Source organism: Rhea americana, unplaced genomic scaffold, assembly GCF_003343005.1.
Source record: "Rhea americana isolate MKP2758 unplaced genomic scaffold, rheAme1 scaffold_0, whole genome shotgun sequence".
NCBI lineage: Eukaryota > Metazoa > Chordata > Aves > Rheiformes > Rheidae > Rhea > Rhea americana.
In genome coordinates, this window is record NW_028185037.1 from 20,240,486 (window position 1) to 20,266,202 (window position 25,717).

General features: G+C 41.8%; 1 protein-coding gene across 4 annotated transcripts in view; it reads right to left on the bottom strand.

Annotated features, from left to right (window-relative positions):
• Window positions 1–2,281: 2,281 nt before the first annotated feature.
• The window catches only part of TRAPPC9 (trafficking protein particle complex subunit 9), a 458,914-nt gene continuing 435,478 nt past the window's right edge, over window positions 2,282–25,717 (bottom strand). For all 4 annotated transcript variants that reach the window (XM_085321706.1, XM_085321778.1, XM_085321550.1 and 1 more), the window contains 2 exons: window positions 12,176–12,399; window positions 2,282–5,448 (listed from right to left, as the gene is read on the bottom strand). In XM_085321706.1, the coding sequence (XP_085177832.1) occupies window positions 5,269–5,448; window positions 12,176–12,399 (404 nt within the window). In that variant the 3' untranslated portion in view covers window positions 2,282–5,268. The remainder of the gene's footprint in view (window positions 5,449–12,175; window positions 12,400–25,717) is intronic.

Consider the following 25,717-nt stretch of genomic DNA (forward strand, 5'->3'; position numbering starts at 1 on the left):
TGAAGTATTCGTGTGTATAACGTGCTTACAGCATCTAACATTTATGAATGCTTTATAAACAATTTATAAATGAAATTTTGATATACAGCGGAACCTATTTTTAATGCAGTTACGTAAGCCGTTTGGCCTTGATTCATCTCACTTAAGTTTGGGCGTGTCTGGTTGTAGCCCCATGCCATACCCACCATGCACGTGCTTGGCCAGGAAAACACTCCTCCACTTCTTTTCCCTTTGCAAACCAGTTTGTTCCCAGCTTCAGTCTGGCACGGCCACCCAGATGGGCGAATCAGGGCAGCTGATCTGGCAAAGGGCTGGGGGGATGATGCCTGTTGACGTAAGGAAGAGAGTGGAAAACCCTTAACTAGGGTCTATAACCACTCATCGGACAGAAAAGCAACATGAAGCTACATCCCAAATTAGCAACTTATATGTTCAAAGCAGGTTCCTGTAGAGAATAGTTCGGATCATAGCTTGGTCCATGGAGGTGCTTAATTCTTGCTGTCTCCACACAGCCTCAGGCAACTAAGGATCCCGCCTAGCTCCTAAAATGAAGTGCTTTATTTAAGTGGGCTATATCTTGGCATCTCTGCTCTGGGACAGTGGGAGGTGGCAGTAGAGGTGGTAAGAAGACACGTACACTGAACCATGATTATCATGGGATCACTTCAGCCATAGGCCTGGACCATTCTGTAAGAAAATGAGCAGTCTCTGCGTAACATAAGGGCCATGTTTTGGACACTGATCGATGACAGCATCCTCACATCCATTAACAAGATATTAATTGCTAAACCGTTGAAATACTTGGCCTGATTTCCTTACGGCAACATCTATGATGTTTTGTTCAAATTGAAGACACGGTGAAAAGGGGCTGTAATTAGCCCTTCCTCAGCTGTGGTATGAAGAGTACATGGGACCTTAATAAATTCTTCTCTTTGAGGATCTACCACTCCAAAAAATTATGCTGTGTTTCCTCACTGTTAACAGTCAGGCCACGTAATTTCCACCAGGGGATGGTGAGTAGTTTTTGGGTAGTTACCAGGGAGATTTCCTATGCATGTGGAGCTGGGGAGGCAGAGTGGAGGTTCAGCACAGCCCAGGCCTGGCCTGGAAGAGGAACACTTGGAAGAGGAGCTGCAAGCAGGAGGTGGAGGAGCACTGTCTTTCCTAGTACACAGCTCCAGGCATAGCCTTTTGGTATAACGCCATTTCCCAAGCAGATCTATTCATATGACTTATATCCTCAAGGTTCCTTATCATGGTTTGTATAGGTTCACACTGAGTACATGCTGTCCTGGAAGCATCTTCTGCACTCCCAGACTCGTTGTATATATGTCCCTCAAGTGCTACAATAACAGTGCCTGATTCTGATGAGACCTCTTCTCATTTTACCATCATTCCTAGGAGCCACTGGTGATCCAAGAATTAGATGGCTCATGCAACTGGTAATGGGATGGGGGTCTTAATTTCAAATGTACAGATTTTGTGCATCAAGGCATTGGTTTAGCAGCTTCCCTACGCAGCTGTGCAACTCTGAATTGGCTACAATCTGTGGATCCACTCACGTGTTTTAAATTGGGCACACACTTAAATATCTTGCTGAATCAAGAACATAGGGACAAAAGGTAATCAATATATATTTGATGACATGCCATCTACATACAGCACAAGTTCTACTGGTGTCATGAAACTGATGCATCATGAATGTACTAGCCTAAATATCACTCCAACATGCAACATCGGATGGTTATTAAATAGGTAAGGCCTCATTCAACTGAAGCATCTTGAGATGTTTCTAAAAGAGGATGTGAGAGCTAAACTCCAGTTTAACAACTAAAATGCAGTTTGAAAGATTTTTTTTTTTTTTTTACTCAGAAGGTGAAAGTCAGAAAAGCCTCCAAATCCTACCTGTGCTAAAGAGCTGAATTATAATCCTAGAGCACTGCAGGACATGCTTAACACCTTGGGGAGTTGGCATCGTTCTACCCCTCAGCTCACAGTTAAGATGGGTTGGCCAGGTAGCATTGGGTGGCTCACACTGCCTCCACTCACCTTGTACCTGCTTGACAGAGATGGACACAAGAGTTGCACTGTGAAGCTTGTACCCTTCATCAGCTTCATCCAGAAAGATGATAAAGTCTGAATGAAGCTGAAATTTCAGTTCTGAAGTCACATACATTCTCTTTCAGAGACAGAAGACAGCTCCATGGGCTATAGTATTATTAACAATAAAAGCACACATGAACACTATTAAGAATTACAGACAGAAGAGATAGGCAAGGTGTACATAACACAAGATACTCATTTATTCAGATAATTAAATTTACATGGTTTATGCTTCTCCAACACATACATATATTGGACCAACTTCTGCTCACAGCAATGATGATTTAAATTAGGAATGATTTAATTCAACCAAGTGGGATCGTATCAGATTTACAGCTGTGTAACAATGAAGAGATTGGCTCATCATGTTCAAAATAATAGCTGGGTGGTTCAGAGAAATAAAAACAAGCTTTCAGTTCCAAAAAGGGAGAGCAGATCAGGAAAGTTTCATCCTTTATTCAAGCCACTGCAAGTACCAATCCTGACAGCAATTCCAGTGAAAGCTTCCATTAAAAAGAAAACAAAAAACCATGCAGTATTCTCATTTTAAAGTACCTTCCCCTCACCCTTCTCCAAATTACACTGACAGTTTAACAATCTCCTTCTGGAGAAGTCACAGTTGATCCCCAGATGGAAGAATTTCCTGTGTTTCATCTCTCTCACCAAGACAAGCAGAAGTGTAAGAAAACTGGGAAAGATCATAAATGCCAAAAGCAACTAACCATCAGAGTTGACAAGGGACAGAGCAGTATACTTTATAATGAACAGACAGACCATTAAGGGTCAGCTCACACACGAACGCTTATATTTATGAGCACATTTTGCAGATTTATAATGGCATATTGGAAACCTAGGAAATATGCAGCTCTATTTTGTTATAATAAAACCTGTTCCCATTCAATAGCTTTAATCGGCTGCGGATCAGGCCCCTTTTTAAGTAAGGGCACATGAGTGCTCTACCTCGGAACAGGCTTCACTGAACAATAGCCTCTGCTCTCAAGTACCACTCTCAAAAGCAAACTATGAGAAGCTCCTTTAGCTGGGTAAGCTGAAGCATCCTGACTGCAACGACATCTGCTTCACAATATTTTTGCCTCAAATGCAGTGTGGCCCTTATAAAGCCTTAGCTGTACTCCTAGCATCTGCAGACTACCTGCTGGGAATACTGAATAAAGCACAATTTGGATTTTGCTGCAACAGTGTTGTGTAACATAGTATAGAGACACATGGCAAAAGCAAGCTTTTATGGAGAAGAGTAACTGGTTTAATTCTTGCTCTCCTAGGATCTTATTTTATGTGTATATACTATTTAGTATTTCGTGGCAGAGACTCAGCCTCACAGCCAGGACGTGCCCAGCTCTGCTGCTTGGACCCTCTTCCCACTGCTGTCTCTGGCCCAGAGCCACTCAGCAAGGCTAGAGAATAGTTTTGTTACCGGACACTGCTCACTGGCAGCTGACAGAATAGCACATCATTGCAAGTAAGTGTTCATTTAGCCTCAGATTTCCATCACATTAAGCCTGAAGACTTCTACTCTGGAATTCAAAGCCTTGCACAGAGTCGCAGCTCAAGAGCAAACACTGATGAAATTGCCACAATACAGATTGACAGATAATACCCTGAACACACTAGAAACGTAACTATCACACTATAGCTACAGTTCCCTCAAATTAAGAAAATATTTAGGATCAATACATTACAGTCCTTTGCAAACATGCAATCAATCAAGTTTTGATCACTGTCATGTTCCTACAGAAAATACACCAGTTAGATCTACAAGCAGAACTGAGCATGGTGCAGAGACCCAGAGCAAATAGCTCTCCAGCCTACAGCTCCATGGTGTCAGCAGAAACACCAGTACAGTCGTGAAAGAGTGTACCCACACTCGGATGAAGCCTAAGCCAAAAGGGTTGTGCATATAAGTTTAGGACAGAGAGAACTAACCTGAGTGTCCCATCACATCTTTGTGTATTCAACCTCAGTAAGTATCCTACCACCAGCTTTAACAGCTGCAGGCTGTAAATCTAAGAAAAGATTGAGCCGTGTTTGAAACCTATGGCCCATAAAACAACATATAAATCATACAGATGAAATATCTCCCTGCTTTGCATGGAGTAAATCTGAGTTTCTTTATGCAAAATCATTATTTGGAAAAACAACCAGTTAAATTTTCAGTACATTCAGCAACTACCGTTATGGTCAGGAATTCTACAGCCTTAATTACCTAATAATTAAACTTAATCATTCTACTAAAAAAAACACTCCACATAATCAAGCTCAGCCTATTAGCATGAAAAACCTGATCAGAAGAGTTTGCAAAAACTCCCACAAAATGATAATAATGCCAGCTGATTAATTTTGGTGGCACTTTAAGGGTCTGTAAATGTTTCTGGTGCCTGTGACTGTTTGAAACACAAGCCCATAGGCTGAAATCATTGGCTAGCCCTCGGCAACCCAACAGTTGGCTTGTTTCCTTTCTCAAGGACAAAAATTTAGCTCTTCTTTGCCATCCTTCTTTTCATGTTCATAGATCTACCAAACAAAAGGCAGTGACTCCACTAGGAGCAGAGGCACTGAGCGCAGGGGAGGAAGAGAACACCTGGAGGCATATTTGCTATTCTTACTTTCACTAAGCAACACAGGAAAAGGCATCACTACCACTATTTACCACTGAAAACACCAAATACTCAACAAACAAGAGGAACAAGAACAAGCCCAACAGAGAACTACACCACAAGGGTACATACCACGGGTTCATTGTGTGCCAGAAGGCGTTTAATACAGATACGCAACTCTTTTTGAAATGATAAAGAAGAATTATTCAAATTGGAATTGATACCTTCAAATACATGGTTAAATTCAGCCCTCAAGCCCTCAAATCTACTGATATCAATGGGGTGTACGAAAGCATAATGCATGTATTAGCTATTTCAAAGGCTTTTTGGAAACAGAGGAGAACTCCAGCATATTTATAATCTGTCTTTCTCTCTCTGAAATTAGCTAAAGCAGCTGCCCAAATGACTACCAGCCAATTCAGAAAGTGTTCAGCTGTTCCTCCAAAGTAGGGACCGTGGCCGGGGGCTGGACAGAAAGAAGCTGGGGTCGAGTAGAGACTGTGCCAAGTATTTCTGTGCACTGTGGTTAATCAAATAGCACATAGTACATCTACAGCTTAGTTTGGATCACAGGCTCCATCGCACGAATGTGGACGCTTGGAAGGCAGAACCAGGAGAGAGGGAGCTCCTTGCTGCAGTTATCTTCGTGAAATTTGATATTCAGATAGAAATCCCCTGTGTAGAGAAAGAGAAGTGCTCCGAAGTACACAGAGTCTTTGGTTGGCTTCACCTGGGAAGGAGAAGGTGAAAATCAGTAAAACCAAACAAGCAACAACACAAAATAATTGCACTTTTCAACAGAGTAGCTCCTTCAAATGATCCAAAAAATACTCTGGAAATATTCATACGCTAAACTTTTCAATATTGCCCTCCCCTAAGAAGCAGAAAATACTTTGCCCCTATTCTAACAATGGTAAAACTGGAGCACTGAAAATTAAATTCTGTTATTCTCTCCTGCAGTAAAGCTGTGGCACAGCTCAAACCAGAATGCAGATCTTCAGGAGTCATTGATTTCAGAACAGATTTGGTTTGTGGCAGAAGTAACCCCAGCTTTCCTGAATATCTAGGAACATTTTCCCTTAGACTACATTTATCAACTTCCATATTAAAGGTCTAAATCATGGCTTTGAACTCTTGTTAAACACATGCTTAAACACCATTTAGCTACTTAGCAATAACTAAATTCATCCCCAGTTATTATTCAGACACAATCTGACTATGAATTCCAACCAGTAATTTTTAACATTCTCTATGGTGGGACTAATTAAGTTTGGTGGGGAACACCCCACTAAAAGTAGCCCTCTTGAATTAACTTGTCCTAATTAAATACAGATTCAGCAGTTTTTTCCACATTTATATATCTCTTTTCATCCCCAAACTATTTGCAATCCATATCTTTACAACAAATAATGTATCTTGATCCACCGTTTCAGCAAGACATTTTACTTCTTAACTTTAATAATCCCATTGCTATTCAGCATGTGCCAGTGTTTCAATTAATACACTGCCTCCACAAGATGTCAAATCCAGTTTCAGAATGCCTAGAATTGAGTTTTAAAAAGCTGAATCAGCACAAATTCCATTGGACTTAATTTATTCAAAAAAATAGTGAAGAGGCAACTTTGGTCCAGCAGAACAGACCCAATAAGAGCACCAGATGCTCTTCTGTATTGGCCTTCCCTCAACCAAGACTATCTTACCAGTCCCCTTCTGCTCCCAGGACCCTGAGTCCATTATCCTAACATGTATCTTAACATATCTTAACAGGGTGTCAACCCGTCCCTCACAGTCAGGCCTCTGCCCCTATATTTTCTTTTTTACTTAGATACTCATCAGTAATGGGCCTTTCTTTTCTTGCTGCCAAGACATCTCATCTCCAAACACTTCTAAGTCCACAATGTTAGTGTCTTAGGCTAATGCCAAATGACAGCATGGCTGGTCAGCTAGGTCCAGACCCAAATCCAACTGCAATGGAAACTCTAGTGTTGCATCCACAAGTGTTGAGCTGCCCACGTGTACTGGACTTGACTGAATACAGGAGAAAAATCTTTGCAAGGAAATCGATGCTTCATTACTCCTGGAACAGTGAAGAGACAAGGCAAAGGCTCCAAAATGGGGCTACAAATGTGGTCAAGGACTGGAAGGATCCCTGCTCACCACACGGTCTCATTTTAAACCGGGACACCAACAACTGGAGATTCACTGGGGAAATGTTTACGGGTGCCCGTTGCTGAAGGATACCTTGTCATTGCCTAGGAAGACATGAACAAGGATGATGACTAAATCATGCGGAGGAGTGGGAGAGGAAAAACACTTGGAAAGGTTTCCAGGAGCAGAACTTCTTTGAATGTGGGGCACGTCAAGAACACACCAAAGAGATGAAAACTGCCTGGATTGCCACTGCCTCCAGTGAGGGAGGTTTTCTGTAACTGTCAGATGCAAAGGGAATGAGTTGTTCATTTTTCTTCTGTTCTAACTTTTTTTGACTTCCATTGGTGGGTCCAAGTACTTTGCCAAAGGGACAACGTGGAATTGCTGAGGAGACCTCACGTTGCATTTCCACTTTTCCTTTAAGCTTCCTCACACTTCATAGCTAAGCCCTGTCACACCACACTGAACAACCCTGCTAACTGGGCTTAGCCCCCCACACTTTTAACCGTCTATCTTGCTCCACCCCCTCCCACCTAACGCCTGATAAACCACTCCCAGGGCTTATCACTTCATCATACACCGACAGGGCAGTAAGAAACACCCAGTGAAACCATTTCTTATTCGAAACAGGAACTCATGAAGTAAAGAGAAGGTGGACTGGACTGAAGTCTCCAACAAATACTTGCTGATCATACATGAGCATCAGCTAAAACATGAGAGGTTACAGCACTGAACTTTAGACAGCAGGCATGCACCCCGCACACTCCACTCAGGTATCAGGCTTCTTCGCTGACCCTGCCTAAATTGCTGCTCCTGCACAGGAGTTTGGCTGCTCACAAGCACTAACATCATCAGAGCTGGCAGAGCTCAGGCTCCCTATGGCTTTGATGCTGAGCACCCTTGCTGACCCACAGCAAACTTACAGCAGCATCATGAGTGGTTGGAGCCATCACAGCTGCTCTCCTGATCCCTGTCCTTGGCATCTCCCTTCCTCATCAGCTACAAGTTCTTGCCCTCTGGGATTGGGTCTAGACACACAGAACCGCTCACTAGGACTATCAAACAGTTTTTCCTCTTGTTTTCTTCCCTTTCTCCATTCACTTGCTTGACAGGTCACACGTACCCCACTTCGCACAAAGACTGCCAGGCGTGATCCAGCACACCTGACAGAAACATGAAGATCATGTACTCGTGTCTGCTCCAGACCAAATCTGTACTGCCAACCGATCCAGCAGCACACAGATCCGGTAGCGATCCCTGTGGGATCGCAGCCTAGACACACGCTTGGAAGCTGTGCCAATCTGCGATGCTGTCGAGTCAGCATGCTTGCTGAATCAAGTCACAAAGTCTGAACAGATTTTACTAAAAGTCTTCTGCTGAATCTTTTGCATGGAGACCAAAGACGGGAAGCTGCTAGCCCAGGAAAACATGACTGGAGAATCAATAACACACTGCCCACATTCCCCCTCTGTTCCTCAGAGACAGAAGAAAAATATTCTACCTCCATCCTAATCCTTCCCATATTCAGGCTACTGCGTGGGACTGTGATTGCTAAGAGCTAATTACTCCTTATTTTTACTGCTGTAGTACTTAGGGAGCCCAGTTGGAGACCAGGGCTAGTGCCAGCTACTGTACGCTGCCCCAAAGACTTTACAGTCTGAGTAAAACAGTGCCAAGAAAAGTCATTTGTTCCAGATGGGCCACAGGGGACCTGCCAGAAGTGAGCAAATATTCATCATAGCTTGTGGGCTGATTCAAAATGGCTATTAATGAATTTTTTCTCATTTTGCACTACAAATCACTTGAGCTACTCAGCGATCCCATACCCAGGAAACACCCTGCTTTCAAACAGTAATAGTAAAAGTGGGAACCACAAGGAAAGATTAATTGCTGGTAGTTACAGGAATCTGCATTTTTTGCTTTTAATTTGGCAAGAATCAACTCTGCTTGATCAACTAATTATTCACGACAAAACATTGCTGCGAACTAAGAATCTATAATAATATACCTAAAGCAAAACCTAAGGTTGTAAAGTCAGAGAAAAAATTAATAAATACAAAGGTATTTGAATAGGTGAGGGCCTACCATCCTATCTCATGTTTCAAAACCCTACAACGAAAAAAGAGTCTACAATCTAAATAACTGATAAAACCACCTTTTCAGTTAAATGAAAACACAGTAAGATAAAGTTAACCAAATTAAAAATTATACTTAGAATAAAGATTTTGCATTATCTAAAGGGCATAGAAATATCTTGATATCCTTTAAAATTTTCAGTAAAAGTTTACTTTTTTTGAGGAAGCTGTATCCCAGCAGAAATTTTGTGATGCAAACCCAGACTGCCACATAATACTGAAGAGCACAAAAAGGTGAAAAAGTACTCACTGTTTTACCTCCAAGATGCATCAACTAACCTAGACATCAACTAATATGGACACCAAGCCACAACAAAGAGAAATTCAAAATCCTGTATTTTTTACTCTTGAAATAACTTCTGTTCATACTGTAAAGCAGTGTGTGCATACTGAAAAATACTGTATATATTCCCTGCCTTCCAGATAGGTGTGGAAACCGAACTGAAACTTTTTAGTTTGAAAACAAGAATAATTTTGATTTGCTGAACAATTAGACATCTGGATTAACCAGAAATTAATGTTTAGGAAAGAGTCACGCCTCCACCCAAAGACCACATTCAATTCAGACCCGTAATGCTTCAGCTTCTATATTAGTGTGATGACAGACCAAATTTTCAGGGCTTGCGAAGGATCTTCTCTAACTTGTGCTGTCACACCTGATGCTCCCAGCTGTTCTTGCCCATACACTGTATGCCAGACCCTATACTGGTTCTCCATCCTCCCTCCCACCCAGCTCAGCAGAGCAATAAATCATGTCACCACCTCCTTGCTAGTGTCACTGTAAAGTCAGGCCAATTAGCTCAAGCTGCTGACGAAGGTAGTTTCAGCTAACCTGGCCAGCTCTGCACTTAAATGAAGGCTTGCACCATCTCTTCTGCTGGATCTGCTGGGAAAGAGAGGGACAATTCCCTGCAAACAAACAGCTAGGAGATGAGAACATCTCCAGCCAGATCTGTTAATCAAGCAAAATAATCCTGTGTCCATCATTTTAGTTCATAAAAATAATGGGCACACGTTCAACAGAGCAGCACTGAGTTAGACCAGCAGGGAATTTGGTCCAGTGTTTCAGCTCCTATTTATAAAAAGAGAAACTATCAGTCTCTTGCATCTCACCCAATCATGAGCTTCTTCAGCTTCTCAACTAGTGTCTGTCTGAGTTTCTGCCAAACTCAGAGCATTAGCACAATTCTGAGTATGTTCATYATTCCCTGAAGCATCAAATGCACAAACCAGGACTTTCTTCTTGTCCCCAAACCAGGTGCTGCTTCCTGAAATCTTTTTTCCATTACTGAATTAGTTATTACAGGGGATGAAAGGGCCTCTGACAACATTAAATACACTGTTYGAAGAATTTTCTTCCATCATCAGTGCTTTATGCCTCAAAGAAATAGGAGTAAGCATTTTCTGGGGGAGCCTCTGGAGGACAAGTATCAACACTATATACCATGAAATATAACGCTTCTTGCCTAAGAGTCAACATTTGCTTCATTCAAAATAGCAGAAAACAGCTCTATTTTTAACTTATCAAGGACTGTGTTTACAGAAGAAATGTCACAATTCGGAACATGGGGGCAAATGTGGGGCCCATAATGTATGAGAAGGCTGCCTGGGAGGCATAAGAGATGTGACCTCCTGACTTCTTGCCCCATCGGAGACTCAATCAGAAGGTAGAACCTCACCACGCTGGCATCTTCCTTTTCCCTCGTTAGCCTTCAGGGTCAGCCCCTTTGGCAGCTGGGCATCTAAACACTGCAATTCTGATTAAAAAATCCACATTGTCAGAAAGTGAGTCAAAGAAARTCATCCCTCGATTATTTCTGTTGACATATCTATGTCTCTTATTCAGCCAAGAATATGGTTAGCACCCATTAAAATTCACGTTGATAGTGTATTCCAAGCTCATTAGCTGCTTAAAATATTTTCTTCCCATGACACATAACTGAAAAATATGCACAGTGACTATCCCTGTGGTTAGCCTTTAGTTTCTTTCTTACTAAGGTTCACTTAAATATTCAGTTTTGACAGGTATATTTTATTAGCTAACTGAAGAGCTGACCTAAGCAAAGGTCCTAAGCACTATCCCACACACTCACCCTCTTCTTCATGTTTATTTTATAAGAACCAGAAATACTGCTTTTTCCACTCTGCAATATTTTCCCTATGCTTTTCATTCCTCTGGGTTTTTTTTTTTTTTTAATCTTCGCTCTTTGGGGAATGATGTAAGACAGTGTAGTTTTATCCGGGAAGAATCTTCAGTATTTTCCCTTAGCAGCAAAAATCTCCTRGACTTGCAATTTCTGAAGAGGTATTTGTGAGCAAACTCAGTTCTGCTATAAAAGAACACTTTCTGAACTCCTTCAAATATGTTTTTTATCTTTTTATTTTTCTATATAGTTTTATAAGAGTATGCTAAGTGACAAGTAAATGAACCAGCTCACCATATTGGTCATTAATGTTTAGCATTTTCTTTTCACATTTYCTCAGGATCTGACTAAAACTGATTTGCTGAGTTCCTTTGCTCAGCCTAGGGAATATTTCTCATGGCTAGAAAGAAAAAGTTACTTAAAATCTATTACYGCAGGCTGCACTGAATGGCCCAAGGGACTGGCAATATGGTATTAAACATTTTATCTAGGTTACCCATCCACATCTAGTCAGATCTGGAGTGACCAAAAGTTACTCTCTCAGATAACTTACTAGYGGTTTATGTCATAAGAAATTACAATCTTAGACTATCAGGGAGATGATTCTATATCCGCAAACCCAGAAACATCTTCAGCGGTAGCTGCCATAATTGTGGTACTTTTCTGAAAATTAACCTGCCTTAAAATGCACGATYGAATACTGAAACCCCTTTCTGCAAATGGTCTCTTGTAACTTTTAAGAAGGTTTTTTAACAAAAGCCCTAGAATTCATGTGGAATAAAGCTGAACTACTTTTCAGGATGGTTATAATTAAGTTTATGATTAAGTTATGATTAAAGCACTTTGCCAGGGTAGCACAAGGAAATTTGCATGACTAAATGAAAGAACTCCTTCTCCAAGGCTGTCGGTGTCACTCCTTAGAAAAACTGGATAACGTAAAGCAAGAYACTGGCAATCTACTTGGGCATGTGGCTTTTACCACAATGCACACCATCTGAAACGTGGCCTGTCCAACAGAAAGACTCACCGAATCAATGTAAAAYGTGTTGGATCCCACAAAAGTGATAGCATCTTGCAGGTCATAGTTGTGCACCCCATTTTGGTAATCCTGGTAGGGCGTCACTGTGAGAGCAAAAGGGCCCACGCTGTGTTTGCTCCAGTTGGTCAGCTTCACCTCCAACGGGATGGGGTCCCCAACTTTGCARTCTACCACAATATCACAGTCGCAAAGCTTTCCATTGACAAGGATATCTGTAAGTCAAGAAAACAATCCCATGTTATACTGGTTCTAGAAACTGTATTAACTTTGGTTGCTAGGAAGACTAGTAACAAAAAGCAACCTGAACCACAGGAGTACACAACAGTTAACGTTAGGAGAGACAACCGAGTCCCACGGAGCATTGAACCTTCCTCTTGCAATACACATTGGCYGCACATGTGCGATTCCCTAAGACCCCAAGCCTTTGGGTAAAGTAGTACTGCAGGGAAACKACTTTAAACTTCAGATGTCCCATGAAGGCCTGTTGTCTGTCCACAGCAGTTGGAAGAGCTGTTGAAAAAAACGATTACGATCTCCTACACACATGCACCAGAAGATGTCTTTTTTAAGAGTCAAATTCTCCTGGCTGGTGTTGGGATCCTCTCCAATGAGCTCTGAAGGGKTCAGCACCTTCAGTGGCACTATCTGCCCTGGCTCTGGCCCAGAAGTGGAAGACCAGACAACTGCTTTCTCTCTYCCTTGCAGGCCAAGCCACAGGCTGGCTCTGATAAAGTTGTCCTTCTTTCTCGTGTTTCTCCTGCAGATCAGCACCATTACAGGAAAGAAACTATGAACAGGAATCACCAAYACTACCCACGGCTCTACATATCCAGTGCTGGAGGCCCACGTCACATGTAATGGCCACAAATAAATCCTCCTGTTTGGAGGTGACCTTTTGGAGCAGGACAGACACTGCCAGAATTTGCAATGTAATACATATATTAAGGTTCAGATAAGAAGGGAAATTGGGATTTTAAAATTATACAGCAGTACTACAAGCTTGTTCACACTTTGCGCTTTAATTCATTCTGGGATTTCTATTTTTAACTTTATACTTTTCCTGGGTTTCTCTCCCTTACTGGGACAGTAGAAAATATAAAGCCTTTAAATTGGTTACTGCTGGGACAATGACAGCTGGAGTAATGTGTCCACTAACCTTGCACATTTGCTTACACAGAACCAGAATGTTTCATTACTAACACACTAGGAAATTGCTAGTCCAATTCCTCGCTCTGAAASGTTCCCAGTCGTGCAGTATTACTGTATTTTTTCAGACGAGGGTTATCTCTGATGCACTATTAATACGGCAACATTTCTATTTCACTACAGGTTCATGTTCAGAGATAAGAAAAAGCCCTGGGCACATGTAAGAGAGCGTGCTCCGTGTGAATACCTATCCCCACGATCTCACGCACCCACGGGGCAGGCATTTCTATCACTCCAGCTCTTCCGCAGTCGCTCGCCTTCTGACATACAGCATATTATTCCTCTGCCGACAGCACTGGATTTACATTAGTAATATGCCCTCTTCAAGAGAAGACACTCTCTTTCTATGCCTCAGGAACTTTCAGAGAGAAACCATTTGGCACCACAGTGATTTTTTTAAACTTATTTTCGTTTTGTTGCCTTAGAAGAAAACCAACCAAACAATGCATGTTGCTGCGATGCTTGTTAAAAAAACTTGTTAAAAGTTAAAGTTGAAAGGCCAGATGTTGGTTCAACAAAGATGAGTTGCCCCGGGTGAAAAACCCCTCCTTGACCACAGCTGCTGAAGCGCACCAGCAAGTCCTGGGTGCAAGAGGCTCAGCAGAGGGAGGACACAAACCCTGCGGCACTCGTGCTGCAGCTATGGTTTTCCAAAACCATACCAGTTTACGTTTTCAAGTCTCTCTGCAAGGTAACTTCTTTCGCTAAAAAATAAAATTTTCTTTTCTTTTTTTCCTGGTTGCTCCAGCCAGGGAGGCTTGGAGCTGTAAGAACTGCTAGCTCCCCAGACCGGCATGAACTCAGTGAGCTAGGCAGATGAATCTTTATTTTCAAGCAGCTCCCCAGCTTGCCTTTTTTGCTTTACATTTGATCCTCTGCTGCCAGAATTATAAATGAACCCTTTGCCCTCGGTCTCCACCTTTGCTTCTAATAATAGCACGGAGCACTGCTTCCCAATACCTTCACGTAAGAACARAAAATCCAGACAAAAGAGAAGCAATTAAGCCTGACTCATCCAGATTAATTTTCTTTCGCATTCCTTCAAAAGCAATCAATTCATTCAAGATCGATTTAAGACTGTGTGTGCACGCACGTTTGTGTACACGTTGAGAGATTAATTATTTCCCACCYGCCCAGCACCACCCTTCCCCCTTGCTGCACTGAAGCCAAGGATCTCGATGAAATCCGTGTCTCCCTGTGCCGAAGGTCYGGGTGCAGGATACGGAGTGCTTCCGAAAAGCAGAAAGGAATGAGTTTAATGCGAACGGCAGTATATAAATTATATAAAAATAGCTTCAAGAGGAACAGCTGGCTGTCAGGGAAAGCAACACAAAGACCTAACGATCTCCTTTTAATTAAAAGCTGTATCTGTTTTTCTCTAGGTATTTCAGTAAGCCAATAACTTCTTTTTTAATAAGTCAAGGCTCTTTTCACTCTTTCTGCTTTCCTGCCCATTTACCTGCACATGGCCACCACGGGAAGCATCCTTGTGTGCCAGCACTACTCTAGGATGCTCGATGGCCACTGGAGAAGGAAAAGCCACCATCCATGTTGGACAGCCCWGAGGAAGTGCTGTATATTTAATCTTCAGGGCATTCTCTAAGCGATTATCCTACCACAGGAGAAAATGTTTTCTACCCCATTCTGGAAGGTGGTGGATGAAGCTAACACACTGTGTTGAGAAGGGACCTCAGGAGGCCTTGCTTTATTACTCCTCTCCTGCGTGATTGTAGCCGAGCCTTTCAAGACCTCTATGAACTCACCTCTTAGCTGGAAAAAAGGATTCATGGCCCACCTTACCCGCTATGCTTATTGATACCACAGGAAACCTGCGAGACCATTTCATGAAAATAATACATCAGAATTCATACAGCATCTAGCTTTCAGGATCTCAAAACTCTCMAGAAAAGGGAATGAATGTTACCAAAGGCAAGAGAACCACTATTCCATGAGAAAAACATCTTTTAACATCACCTGCCAGGCAGGCTTCTGTCTACACTGCCYAAAGGAGCAGCTTGGAAGTGAATACCAAATGCTATTAACATTTAATGTTATTTATTCWGTTCATATTAACATCCAGTAAGTTGTTTTTGCTGCTCTGTCAGGTTTGTATCTGAGCACTRGCAACTCATTGCCCCGTCCAAACATTCAGAGCCCGGAGTCATGCGTCTTCTGCAAACAACTCCTCAGTCACCACTGTGAAAGTTTAATTTGGAAAAACGCATATAAATGCATGTTTTTTCCCAATGGAAATAAATACTCCTGCAGTGTTTACACCCTTCACTCAGGTTTGGGTTGATTTTAAAAAACAAGCTGCATTGGAAGATATGGTGTTTCTGCTCATTGTTACCACAAGGAATGGAGAATTTTCTGCTAGATATTTGCTTTTAAGCTGGAGGTGGGATCCCTAGCTGATGTGGACACACTGGCTTCCGCCATTCACCGTGGCCAAGAACTTGGCTCAAGACTTTGAACAAGTGCCTCTTGGAGACGTTGCTTTGCACAGACAACTCAGGGCAAGAGATGCCCAGAGGAGTAAATAAATTCCATGCAAGAGGTAAAACAGATCTTCAAGCCCAGCAAAGGAAGTTCTGCTCAGCTGTAGTGGGAGAGTTCAGGGAATCTTAGTCATTCAACTATTTTTTGTGCTGTTAGAACTGCTCAAAAATGTTAGTTTTCTTCTTCTCCATCTGTACACTGGGAGAAAGTGCAGCAGTCAGAGATGGARGGGAGAGGAAGAGCAATAATGCTGACTTCTCCAGATAAGATGCATCAGATACTTTGATGGAGGAAAGCCAAAGACCGAGAGCCCAAGCCAGAGCTGCTGCAGTGGAAGTCTCAGAATGATTCAGGCACTTTGTGTTCACCAGCTCTRAAGTGCTGATTAAAATGCCTGCCCAGGCCAGTTTTGCTTCTAATTGTCCTAAAAGAGCAATCAAAGGGCCAGCAACGCTGTCTGGAGCTTTTTCTACCTTACTGCAGGAATGTTTATYCAGGATTTTGCAAGGAACTTACAAGTGCACAGAGAAGATGATTGAAAGAATCAGTCATTTAGAAATAGGTTGAACAATTCAGTCCAATTCTAGTTTTCTGTATTTTACAAATGGAAGAAAGACCGAAATGGAGCAAAACCCTGCAGCACAGACAAATTCAGTGTACAGTACAAGCTGCTTCTGCTGGTTTCCAAACAAGCAAGTATCCTGCCTCTTTTTTCCTGTTGCATGTCAGGTCAGCAGCAGTTAAGCAGCTTATTTTGGGGAGCTGTTTAAGTCAGCTGCTTAGAGGAGCTTGCAGGTATTCTGGTAACACAACAGGATCTCTGAATTTTTTTATGCACCTTTTCCAATAAATGAACTTAAACATTGTTTCCGTTTCCCCTGTTCCTACCTATTCCCTTTCATTTTCCACACTGATTGCACAAGCTATTTACACACAGAGAAATAAGGYTGGTAACATTTGCTTGTCCATCACAAGGTCCTGCAGTATTTTCAGAGCTCAGTACATCYATGCAGGAGATACTTCTGCAAATRTAAAAGCTGTGTTCCCTGTCATTCTCAATGYTGAAGGGGTATTTAATAACACGAGAGCCTCATATCTATTTGCATAAAASCTACTGTAYGTGGTTTGGATCTGCTCCTGACACCAAGTCCAAGCACCTTCACTTGGAGCAACACCCTCATGTTCATTCACTGTTGTCCTGAYAAAACACTGAGCCAAATTTATGCCCCGCATAATTTCATTACAGGCAATAGTAAACCCAGATACAGAGTTATACAGCTGCTTGTATAGCAATAGATTCAAATTACACCAGGGTTTCACCTTGTGAAGGGTGTGCAAGCCCTGTCCTGGAAAGTGCTCAATAAACTCAGCACCTGAGGATTCAAACCCACTATGGATTTGAAGCYCCTCTTTGGGTGAAGGCCCCTGGACAGGGATGAATAAAAATACAGGAAAAGATGGGGACAAACTAGGGAAACTTCCAGCAAGCGACTACAACTTGGAGACCTTCAACCTGCCTCAGAGCGCAGGACTGCCACTTGCCAGAGGATGGGATGACTGAACAYGAATGTGGACTATTTAAAGAGGCAACTGCTTTCACAGGACCTCTGAGCTGCCTGATTCATGGCAGGCTTCCCATTCCCAACCAGTTTACAATTGAATTAAGGACACTTTGTTCCAAAAGTAATTAAAAAGAAAAACACATTTAAAATATAGTTCTAGCAACAATAAGCAATTAGTCTTTGATAATTGTCTGTGTCTTCCTATTTAATCGCTCTGTTGCGGTGGCCAGTCCGCTGATGGCAGATCCTGACTGGCCCCATTATCATTCTGGGCAGATTGCTTCGAGCTTCTGCCTGTCCTTAACCCTGCGATGACGGCGGCCCAAGCACGCCGCGGCGGCCCCGAAGCGCTCCCTCTCCAAAGGATTTCTTGCAGATTTGTCCATCYGGCCTGGGGAAGCTTTCTCCCTCCACAGCGGCAAAATGCTAACGTCCGATTTTAATTCCCAAATCTCGCCTCGGCAGACACGCGAGCAGCGCGACCGACCGCACTTCGACGCGGCACGGTCTTCTGCAATTAACCCGAAACACCAGGGTCAYGCAAGCCGGAAAGAGAAGCACTAGCAGAGATGGGGTGCTCTGCCTCCAGCTTTTACTCGGGATCGTAGGCAGCAAGGCTGACTGCCCGTTAACCACCGGTTTATCTGAAGAAAGAGCGTGTTTGCTTGGCTCGGTCACTCCGGTTTCGGTGGGCGTTACTTCATCTTGCACATCATCTCCAAAACGCCTTTCTCCTGCCCTGCGAGACTGCTGGCACGCAGATCCCACCTGCCCATCTCCCCTCGCCTCTGGCAGCCAAGATGACACGTCCTTTGGTGGTTTGCCCAGTTTGCTATCCAAGTGAAAATCGCACCGGAGTTTGTACTGCTCTTGTCCAGTCCTAATCTAAACGCTCTGAAGCAGAGCCCTGAAATTTTAAATTCTCAGAGGATTTCTGCTTTCTGCTGTCTCTGAGTTCATTTTGACATATTTTAAACTATTCAATACCATAGTGCCAGTTTGCTTAAATAATCTTATTTCTGAATGCGGGCCAAGCCCTTTTTATCTAGTCACCCCAAGCACGTTTGCAGAAGGCTTCTTTTGATTACCTGCTGCACAGCTAGAAGGTCTGGCTGGTACACACTACGCCTGCATTTTGAAAATGAGCTATCCCAGGGTTTGCATGTTATTTCAGGTTATTGAAAACTTTATTTCGATATTCATTTCTGGTTTGTGGCAGGACTGCTTTCAAAGTGTTCTTGCCCTGCTTCGTCAACAGAAAAAGGAAAAAAAAGGGGGGGGGAAGGAAAAAAAGGCAGAACTCAGCAAAACTAATCCAGATCAGGATATATCATATCCATATTTTATACACTAGGAGCTTTGTGAAAAACCRCTCTAGACCAAGCATAATGTGTGGCTCAACCAAGAAAAAAAATCATGATTACTCCTCACTAGTTGCATAATGAGAGTTAAAATTTCCTCCTTCTTCCCGTCACTCTGCAATGATGCATGGAGATGAACCTCTGTCTCTGCAAAGGGATTTTTAAAGGTCTTGTGCAATCTTTATGAGAGTTTCTGACTTGAGGCTGAAAAGTTCATGGTAAAAATCGGTCTGTAGCCCTAATGTGCTAGTTCAAGAGCCTGTCTGATCTCTAAGCAGGTTTGGTCTAGACACTACTTAAACTGAAGCATTTTGGAGAGCGTTGCCTGCTCCAGAAATTAGTGGTAAGGATGAAGATAGGGGCACATTTCCTAGAGAGATAGTAGGGAACGAGTACACCGGTCACATAAGAAATAATGTTTGCTCAATGGCGGAGATGTGAAACGATGCTCTTGTCCATGCAAAAGCGAACGAGGATTTCACCACACACAATCTACCTACCTAAACTCTCGCTAGATAGGGCATTATCAAGCAGAGACAGTATTTTCTGCATATCTATTCAACAGTCGCATACCGGTGCTCCGGACTCCCACGTACATAGGCGATCATACCTAACAGATAGCTATATTTTTCAATCCCTAGTTAAATTATTCCAACATGTAATATAATTGCTATATTTGAAGAGCGTTTGGGGATCCTGTAGGATGAAATACTCCATGCACTGTCTGAAGTAGGAAGGAATTCTAATGCAGAAGAGAAGAGAGATAAAACAGCAGATATGCTGGCATCTCCAAGTCCATATATAGAGAGATTTAGTGGCTGAATGCTTTAACAAAGCAAGAAAAGTGATCCTGCTTATTTAAAGAAAATGATGGGTAGATGCCTGGAGATGCTTTTCTATGCTAGTATTAAAAAGATATTAGATCAGGTGTCTAAGCCGTAAGAATTTTGTATCCTCATAGAGCAGCCAACACCTGCTACAGATAATATATAAACCCCTATTAACAGGCAGGTAGATGATTTACCACATTTCACTAACTGTGTAAATATGAGCACTAGGACACTGAGCCTCTTGGGCCTCCTTTAGCCCAACCATGATTGAAATGCAATGAGCTGAGTTAAATGAGAGATATTAAATGACTCTGTTCAGGTACAAATGCTGTATCTYAGCACTTTATGTACAGGGAAGACGTGACGTGTGGTTACCAGACTACRTGCAGCTAATGACTACAGACCAGAGTTGCTCAAAAGCAGAGGTCACTTACAGCACTGTGCATTAAAACAGACATATCCTTAATGAAGTTTCTTTAAATTTCAGTCACAGAATATTTCAGTCTGCTGAGTCTAAGTTGTTTTAATTACCAGTGGATCAAGTTAAATTTTTACTGCCTCTTGTATGTACGGTTAGTTCTCTTCCCCRCTTTTGCATTAAGATATGAGACAATAATCTAGGTAGCTGTGACTCGGAAGTTGTCAAGCCTACTGCTCATCTCTGTGCTGCTRCTACTTCTCAGTTCTGATCAAATCCTAAAACACCTATCATGACCTGCCTAAAAATCCAATTTGAATCCACTTACTAAGACCAGTGTCAGCTCTCACAGGATTAAACCATACCTGTGCAGCTAAGAGGATTTCTGTCATCTGCTCCTGTCATCTAGTCAAGCCAAGCACTGACTGCTAAGGAGATCTCCCGTGTTATACCACAGAACAAATAGAATATAGAGAATATTTGTTAGATAGGATACCTGCAAGTCAGCCGAAACCAGGAGAGTAACCATTGGGACTACATACCGCACTACTAGATACATATGCATAGAAGGTTTGAATCACCATCTGTAATAAAAWCCCATATTCGTCCTCTTAGATAAAACCCATACAGATCAAGTTCACTGAAAACAAGAAATCTTTAAGCCTAGAATGATCCACCCAAAAACAGATTTTGGCTTTTCTCTTTGAGATCTTTCTGTTGTTCCTTTACCAGCTGCTAAAACTGAATGCGCTCAAAATTGAGTGCCTGAATTTTTCCTGAACTCCTTTCCTCTCTTTACCTTTATTAATTTGAGGAATAAAGTCAGAATCTTTCCTGTCAATCTTGGCTTTATCTTTGACTTTATCTCTTCTCATGACTCACACCTCCACTTTGTGATTAAATCCTGATGCCACTGCCTACAAAAGTTCTCCAAATTGGACCTTTTCTCTCTGCGCACATCACCAAACCTTTGTTTAAGATTTAATCAAATTATGAGCCTCAACAATTAATATCTCTTCTTCTCTGGTCTTGACACATCCAAACTACTGCCTTTATTGTCTACAGAAAATCTCGCTTCAAAGATCCTCTTGTAGGCCTACAATCTGGTTATGTCCACATGTCAAAGGCCAGCATGTTGACTTTGTCCACGTCCACATCCACGTCCCTGTTTTCTCCCATAAGGGCCCATCTTTGTAGTAGAAGCTGCAAAGGTCGACTTAGCCCTTCCTCAGCTCCTTCACCGCAATGTCCCTCTTCTGTAAYAGTCGCAGAAAGCTGCTATCTGCTAATTGCTACTGCATTGAGCAAGATGTACTTACCGCTACTTACTGGCTGCAATTTGTGTGCAAAGCTACCTCTTTCTTATTACTCCATTATACACGTTTCCCCTCTCCTCTTCCCTGTTAACCTGTTGTTGTTTATGACATACTCTTTATATAGTATATAAATATACACATATATAGTATATCTATACATGCTTCTATATAAAAATACACATACACACACACATATATATTCCTATATTATAAGCTCATAGAGAGATGGATACAGATGTTCTTTAGAGCTTAGGTATACAGTTTATGGCATCTAGACCTATCTGCCTGGGAAGTCCAGGYAGCACTGCAAGAAAAATAGAGAGAATTAAACAAATTACCTTAAGTAAAGGGAATATTTATAGCAAACTGAAGGAAATCTGGTGAGGCAACAAAGTGAGCATTATCCCAGTTTTCCAAACAGGAAAAGTGGAACGACGTAAGCTGTCCTGCGAAGAGCCATCGGGAGTTTTCACTCAGAACACTACTGAGCTGGCATAAATGCATAACCTGCGTACCAGGAGCAGGAGGAGAAGCTCACTTCTGGAGACTAGAGAGAAAAATCTTACTTGTAAGTATTTTTGCTGGCCCGTCAGGGCACATTTCTATCCATTAGCTTCTGCCATTCTTTATAGGAAGGAGTTTTACACTAAACTGAAGGTAAAAGCTGGGGATTTATAAAACACACTGGAAGGGAGAAAAATGCTAAAAAGAAAACCAGCCTTAAGGAAAAATAAATTGAAACAAGCGTAATGCTATTTAAAGGAGAAGTCTTTGATAGAAGAATTAAAGAAAGAGCCTAGAAAGCCTTTCTTCCCCGTTACTTTGTCTCGAAGGAATGGAAGCTGTAGGTATCAGCTTAGGGAAATTCAGAGAGGATGACAACTTTGGTTTAATAAAACTAAGAATGCAATATATCAGCAAGGGGGAGGAACACTGAGCTCAGCTAAAGAAAGTATAAATTTAAATCCTCTCCACACCGGAGGTTGTGAGCCATGCCCTGAGCTTCATCCGTCAAGTGGTGCCGGCATTCCTGCCATCACCTCTGCTTTGAGTTGGCCACCTGGATGGCCAAACTCACTCCGCATCTACTGCCAGGTGCCAGCCTGCCGGACCACTATGAAGCAGAGCTGTGGGCAGGTATCAGCGACTGTCCTTTTACCATCTGCTTTTAAAGGTCAGGTGCAGCTCTCCGCAAATCCGCATAGCGTGGTAGCTGATGAGGTCTCTTTTCTAAGAGTTATTTGCCAAACTGAACCACACAACACCAAATTGTCCAAGAAGTTCTCTGTGGTGTGATTTGTGTATTTTGTGAATAGGTGTCTATTTTAGCTACACATCAGTGGAACTTCTAAGAAATGAAGAGAGGTTATAAAAGCATTGAAAGTTGACAAAATGGAAGCTAAAAGTCTTGAAAACCTAACGTATGGAAAGATTTCATGGCTTCCTTAGCTGTGTCTCTGCGGTCACCTTGTGGGTTTACATRTGAAGCCATGCTGATTGCACCCTGTTTCCTCTTAAAAACAAACAAACAAACAAACAAATCAAAAATCCCCCTAAAACCATCACCTCTCTACTGGAAGGGGACAAGATTTTTAGGTTTGTGAGAATCAGTGGATTTACATTATCTAAGTTTCTGGCAAAACGTATTTCACAGAGTTTTTATTTGGTGATCCAGGAAGCATGAGGTTAAAAAAAAAAAAAAAAAAAAAGGAGGAAAAGAGATAAAATTTTGTCTGCTGTCTTGAACTGATCCAAGAAATGAAGCCACCTACTTAAGGTGAACAGGCGGTCTTCCTTGCAGTCTTAATACAAAAACTGAGGGTGAATGTTAAGAGATGCTGGTTGTCACCTCAGTCCCAGAAGCAGCTCTTCAGCAATGAGAATTGTCAATGCAAGGGAAACTTTTTCTAGAAATTTTCTAGACTCTAGCAAGAGTTTGGGCTATGCTCTTCCATATATATTTTTGAAGAGAGTGAAAGCAAGCTTGTGACTTGGTAGGAAAGTATATAAAGCAAACAGTGACAGGTACTGGAAACTACTCCCAAGAGCACTGGTGGTTTCAGCAAGTACAGAGCATTGGCAGTTAACAGCTCTATTATGCAGGATGTCTTTTCCAGCATTAATTTGTGAAAAAGTATCTTTCATCCACTTGCAAACCAAACAAAGGAACAAATTAAAAGAACTAAGCGCACAAACCATGCTGGGCAACACAGTGCCACCGCCAAATGCTGCTGGCAATCTGTATTCACATTGTAGCWCATGAACTGACCCAGAATTAACTATCACTTCCTTCTCCTGGAAAAWTCTCTGAAACAAAAGAAATGGGCTCTTATCCATTTCCATCAATGACAATACCATGCTTAGTGGCAACAAGGAAAGAGCATCAATTGTAACAYTGCTGAAGAACATGATGACTGGATAACCAGCTAAGAGGAAGCAGGTTTTAAAGGCTGTCAGGCGACAATAAAACAAATATTTTTCAAGCCTCCGTAGCTCATCAGACATCACCTACTCATATATCACTAGTAGGCATTTGTTGTGAGGACACTTCTTGCTGAAGCCTACTCAGTAAGAATCTCTTAACATCCTTTCTTGAGAAATGACAAACAGCATAAGGTGGTAATTTAGCCAATATCACAGGCCAAATCCATGGATTTTGCTTCCATTCCTGAGTCATATCTAGTGATAAAAATACATATTTACACTCCATTACCCTAGAATCATGATGAGATTTCATTACTAGGTTGGTCAACAAAATATGCCTGATCTTAAACAAAGCAAAAATCAGAGGTGATAAATCACACACCTTCATGAGAGGCTTGGCTTCAAAAGTATACTAGAAATCGCATAAATATGAAGCATCTGTCAGAGCAGGATAATCATCTGTTACAGTGAAGCATCCCATTCAAACTATAAAAGACCATGCAAAACCTATAAAGTTAAAGTTCAACCATTCTTAGAGAGTCAGTGATTTATGTCTACAGATACAGAAGAATTTTTCTTTCAGTTCCTCACTGCTTTCCTCTCTCCCCACATTGTTCCCGACTACTTCTTAATATCCTTTTTGCATTTACTTCTGACAGCAACCGCAGTGTACCAGGCGCTGTGTGAACACAAACACAGGCCAAATCTCCGCCCTTAGACGATTGCTTTCTGTCACATAACGATCAGAGAAATCTCCATGTACTCAAAGAGCCATCTTAGATGCCACTTTCAATCTGCCTCAATGAAAGGCAGCTGGGGTGCAGATGTTGCACAAGGCGTCTGCCAGCTGTTGACATGACATCCAGATGTTGAGATGTACCAAACTGTACAGTCAACCTTCCAGTATAAAGGGAAGTCAAGCTCTCCCTCTTAAAAAGATTCAGCCAAGGTCCTTATGACTAAGTTGCAGTAGAGTTAACGCTACTTTCAGGTTTCCTTGACAAGCACGCACGCCACATGCCCACGAAACAAAACACTGAAAAATTACAGAAATATAATTGAGAGTTTTGTTTGACAGAGAAAATCAATGCCATYTGTCCTGAGTGATCTGAATCATGCAAAAGCCAATAGTAGTATCCATTTCCTTGTTTTCCTAAATTTGTTTCTAATACAATTTTTAAATTCTGGTGCATGTTTGCCCTATGGAAAACTGCTTTGTAAGAGCAAAAGTCCATTCCCTCTTTCTTTTAGATGTGATTTATATGAATAGCATTATTTTCTCTCTAAAAAGTACAGTTAAAAACTATTAGAATTGTTAATTACTTTAAAATCAGGCAGATTAGACCTACTCTTATTTAATCTAAGTATTTGTCCAAAAAGCCACTATCTGCTGCAGTTTATTGCCTCCAATACTTGATATTAACAAYAATCTGAAAATAAACCTTTTGAAAGTGGGACACTAGCTAGAATTGGTTATTTTCTTATATCAAAGAACTACTATCAGTACACGACAATTGGACATCTACTGGCACTTACGATTTTAATTTATTTTTTAACATCTCAAAGTCCTTCTGCAGAACAGACTGCCCTCTTTACCATTCCAAAGCACCTTGATAAGTTAAACAAGTATAACTTGTTAATGAGCAAACAGGATTAAAAAAGTCCAGAGATGTGAGAGTGTGGAAAAACTTCAACAGACCAGTCAACCTCTTTCCAACCCAGGAACGTCCCTATGGTTAAGCTGCATTTAACTCTTTTGAGAGTCAAGAGCAAGTAATGCGGTCAAGAATTAGTGGGGACAATTTTGGATAATTTTCTCTCCTGCCTACAATCTGATGGTCTAGAAAGGAAGGATCTTTCAGCTTTATGACACATAAGACACTGCAATTAATATATGTGACCCATCCACCCCTC